The sequence below is a fragment of the Microtus ochrogaster genome, chromosome 17 (assembly GCF_000317375.1).
Source record: "Microtus ochrogaster isolate Prairie Vole_2 chromosome 17, MicOch1.0, whole genome shotgun sequence".
NCBI classification, from domain to species: Eukaryota; Metazoa; Chordata; class Mammalia; order Rodentia; family Cricetidae; genus Microtus; species Microtus ochrogaster.
In genome coordinates, this window is record NC_022019.1 from 16614716 (window position 1) to 16619591 (window position 4876).

General features: G+C 38.5%; 1 protein-coding gene across 1 annotated transcript in view; it reads right to left on the bottom strand.

Annotated features, from left to right (window-relative positions):
* Nucleotides 1-4876, bottom strand: part of Xpo7 (exportin 7) — an 87015-nt gene that overhangs the window by 28606 nt on the left and 53533 nt on the right. Inside the window, exons 9-11 of the mRNA XM_013349291.2 lie at nt 3879-3952; nt 2158-2277; nt 499-645 (exon numbers count right to left, since the gene is read on the bottom strand). Coding sequence (XP_013204745.2) covers nt 499-645; nt 2158-2277; nt 3879-3952 — 341 coding nt within the window. The remainder of the gene's footprint in view (nt 1-498; nt 646-2157; nt 2278-3878; nt 3953-4876) is intronic.

Genomic DNA, 4876 nt, shown 5'->3' on the forward strand with positions numbered 1-4876 from the left:
CCCCCCCCCCCAAAAAAAAAAGACTTCTTCTTTCAGTACTGAAATAAACCCAGGAGGGCTTTTAGTATGCTAAGCAAGCACTCTACTAGAGACCTATGTCCTTAGCCCTTTATAATTTCTACATGTTCCTCTAACCAAAGTTATTAAACTTGTTTTTCTTGTAGTGCTGGGATCAAATGCAGAGTCTCACAAATATGAAGCAAGTGTTTTACCACTGAGCTACAACTCCAATCCTTTCCTTACACTCTTATAAATTTAAGTAGTCTTCAATGGGAACTACTTTGCAGAGTATGCTATAGGTATGTGTGAGTATAATAAAATACTCTTTATGGCTTCCTGTGATTCTGAGGATTGAAGCAGTACCTCATACATATTAGGAAAGTGCTCAACCACCAAGTTATAGTCAAACTCCAATAATATTTTTATAGGGTTAAAACCAAGATTCAAGAGATGAGATCCCAATAATTAAACAGAAAGACACAGTGGTGAAAGACAAACCTGTAGGCTGGTCACTGTGAAGTTGGCTATCAACCGGATAACCTCAGGGTAGTTTTCCACTTTTACCAATTCTCCCAGTTGGTAGTTACTCTTTAATCGGGCCAGTAGTCTGCAGAACTCATGGTAATTGTTTGGGTCTGATAAACTCTGGCAACAGCATAGAAAGAAAATAAAAATGGAAAATATGATCACCACACTCCAAGAATGCTGTGTGCTTGGCACAGCATGGGAAAGTTTATTTTTCAGCTTTTGGACTGCAAATCCATGATCTTTTTTTTTTTTTGGATTTTTTGAGACAGTGTTTCTCCGTAGCTTTTGGTTCCTGTCCTGGCTCTTGTAGACCAGGCTGGCCTCGAACTCACAGAGATCCGCCTGCCTCTGCCTCCCGAGTGCTGGGATTAAAGGCGTGCGCCACCAACACCCGGCTGCAAATCCATGATTAAGAACACAGGTATAGAAGGCTTCAACACAAGTCAAGTAGTACTTTAAAAAGGTTTGATCACATTTATTATCACATCAGTTCAAAATATTCACCCATGATATGGGATCATTAGCTTCAAGCGTAGAGTAAGAAACAGAACCTAGAAGGATCACACTACTTGCCTAAGGTTTTAAGGTGATCAATGGCAGAAATGGACACCATCTTTGATGTGTTTGCTTCTCATAGACCAAAGGGATTAATTAATTTCAACATATGTGAAACGATCACTAAATGAAGCACCTTAGTTATTATAAACAAAAGTGGCACAAGTGTTTTCATGTTGTATCACAAGTATCAGATATTTATTGTATACTAGTATATAACTATATCAGTACTACAGGAATTTAAAGGTGCCAGTATATTTGTATTTCCTTATGAATACTATTCTTTTATTTTATTTTATTTTATTTTATTTTATTTTATTTTATTTTCAAGACAGTGTTTCTCCGTAGCTTTTGGTTCCTGTTCTGGAACTAGCTCTTGTAGACGAGGCTGGCCTCGAACTCACAGAGATCCGCCTGCCTCTGCCTCCCGAGTGCTAGGATTAAAGGCGTGTGGCACCACCGCCCAGCTTACTATTCTTTATTAATGATCAGGGCAGAAACTTTGTTTTGTTCATATACAAAATCATGCCACAAAGTAAGTCTTAATACAGTTTGTTGAAAAAAAAAAGGCATTTTAAACAGTTTAAGTATATTTTAAAGTACACTGCTTCTAGAATTTTTTTTCCCAATTATAGAGAATACTTGAAAGAAAAGTGGTTATTACATGAATTTTGGGGGAAAAAAGAAAAGAAAATTCATCAAATTATAGATTGTATCTTTGAAAAAGAAATACTTCCCTTCCCACCAAAAGATAGCCTTCTATGTTAGGTTACTCATGTCAATATTAAACACTGAGAAACAAAACCAATCTTTAGATTCTTAGTTTCTTGAGGAAGTAAGAATTGCTGGTTCCACCTCTGCTGGCTTGTATCTAATGACCTCTTCCCATGTATTCTAGAGCTATAGGACCCATGTTCCTCTCTGCAGCAAATGCACCCACAACTATCCACACATCTTCAGAAGTCAGACTATGCTCCTTCCCGGGATTTCTGCCATGTGTAGCTCTTGATAATCTTCCTTCAGATTTCAGTCATACATGTATTAAATGTATACACACATTCTCAGAAACCTTACCTGTGGATTTTCCAGTATTCGTTTAACACCATCAACGAGATGAGAGAGAAACTTGGCCCTCTCAGCATTGTTAAATAGGGATCTCCGGACTGAGGCAATCTGTACTAAGCAGGACAATACCTGCAAGCAAGGCATAGCACAGAAACACTTAGTAAGATGGGCAGCCATGGCCTCCTACAATATTCATTAGCTTTATCAAAGAAAGAAACATCCAATCCAAATTCATCAGAGCAAGGCCCACGGCTACATTCAGCTTGGAAATTATTCTTAGTATCTTTGATTATTCTAATCACTTCTTTGATTCTTTCTTATATATTTAAGCCACAAAAAATGTCAAGTAATTTATTGCTTCAATAAAGCTTGAGGTTTAGATTTTTTTTGTCTTAATAAAAGCAAGTTCTGCTCACAGAACTATATGACAAAATAATCAGGTCAAATCTATACCCTGAAAAAAAAAGTTTTCTTCTCTTTCCCACTGTGCTAATTTTTCCTTTGGGCTGGCTTCAGCCAGAGAAGCACTAGGGAGGTCAGAAGGTAGAAAGGCAAAGATGCTCTCCTTTCAACCCTCTGGCTGGACTACAAACAAACAGTTCTTCTATAAACTGCCACAGTGTTTGCTGTATAGCTGTCTCCTAGTATATAGGCTGAGCTCTCCCAGGCCTGTATTCCCACCAGCTGTAAAGGGCACATGTCACCATGCCTTGTTGGGTCACTGTGAGTATGCTCAACTATAAACAGTGTTTTCACTGACTACCCCTCTGGACTGTGCTTCCTTTTTCTGAAGTGACTTAAGGATACACATACACTGAATTTATATTCATGCTAAAAGGAAGACCTGTGTTAGTTTGGAAAAGTACAATTACCAGGAGAGTGATCTACTGCAGAAACACCATCCAGATCCTCCATTACTTACTTGACTGTGTTCCTATGTACATTTCATGTAGAATATTATTTAAGTCCAAAATCTCCAGACCAATGAGGCTTTAAAACTTGAATAATCTTGTGATTTAAGGTATGTTAATGCTAGATACGATCCCAATTCTTTTTGGGAGAAAGGCCTTTTAGTTTATCATTTATCAATATGCAACTCTGGCCTCAGAGACTTTCTTTTCTTCTTTCCCTCAAATTTGGTATGTGGAAGATAGGATGATTTTAAATCCCCAATACAGTGGTCTCCACGTGCCTGGATTATAGAAGTGCCTGAAGGATTTAAAAATTGTCCTATGCCAGTCTCAATGTTTAGCTAGACAAGTATCAATATCTCACATACTAGCCTGTGGCGTTAACTAGGGTTACAGATGGGACAGAAAGAGCTTGACAGTTAGCTATAACCTGACAAGACAGGACGAGTTAAAAACAATCAAGACTCTGCTGCTAGAACTTTTAGGTTATAACCTCAGCATCAGCATGCTGGGTACATAACGTACATAATGTATACCTATGCTATATTTCTACCACTACCACCCCCCCATATAAAAAAAAACCCAAAACAATAAAAAACTAAACTAAATCACCAAAAACAATTCCAGGGTTTTTCTATATAGCCTTGGCTGTCCTTGAGCTTGGTATGTAGACAAGGCTATCTTTGAACTCACAATGATCGTCTAGCCATCATGTTTGGTTTATTTCTATGATTTTGCAAAACAAAACAGACCTAAAGATTATTTACCAATGCTACTTTCTAGAACACGTTTGCTTTAGAAACCGTGGTTCTGACTTACCAAAGGTGAGAATGAGGGAGGGATGGAATGATACAGGTCAAAAAACAGCTGCAGAGTTGAAGAGTCTAAGAACGCTAGGGGAAAATACAAAGGATATGACTTTACCATGGTTGCACAAGTCTACTCTTCCCAGCATCATATATTATGGGCCATAATCTTCTGATTATTTGTCCAAAAATACCTATTTTCTTAGAAAGTGATAAACTAGTGAGATTTGTTTTCTTTTTTTCCCTTTAGGTTAAGCACTGATTTTGACTCCTCTATGAAGTGTTTATCCTTTTGACTCTGAAAGAACCCCTATTAATCTTAACCCACAGTTTGTCCTTAGGGGAAAAAAAAAACCACACATTGAAATTCTTTTATTTTATTTAAGGTTTTATTTATTTACTTATTTATTATGTACAAAGTGTTCTGTCTGCATGTATGCCTGCAGGCCAGAAGAAGGTGACAGATGTTACTACAGATGGTTATGTGTCATCACGTGTTTGCTGGGAATTGAACTCAGGACCTCTGGAAGAACAGGCAGTGCTCTTAACTGCTGAGCCATCTCTCCAGAGCTATTTTTTATTTGTTTGTTTAAGATTGGGTCTTGCCACGTACATGGTGGCCTTGAACCTGGGATCTTCCTGCCTCAAGTAGGATGACCACAGGTAAGTGACACTTTATGAAATCTTGTTTTTAAATAACTGAAGTGAGTGCTTGAGAGATGGCTAAACAGTTAAGAGCACTTCTTCCAGAGACTTGAGTTTGGTTCCCAGCACCCACATGGTGGCTCACAATTGTCTGTAATTCCATTCTTGCAAATCCAATATCCTCTTGTGGCCCCTGAGGGCACCAGACACTCAAGTGGTTTACAGAAAAACGTGTAAGCAAAACACACATATACATAAAATTAAAAAACAAACACCTCGCCGGGCGGTGGTGGCGCACGCCTTTAATCCCAGCACTTGGGAGGCAGAGGCAGGCGGATCTCTGTGAGTTCGAGACCAGCCTGGTCT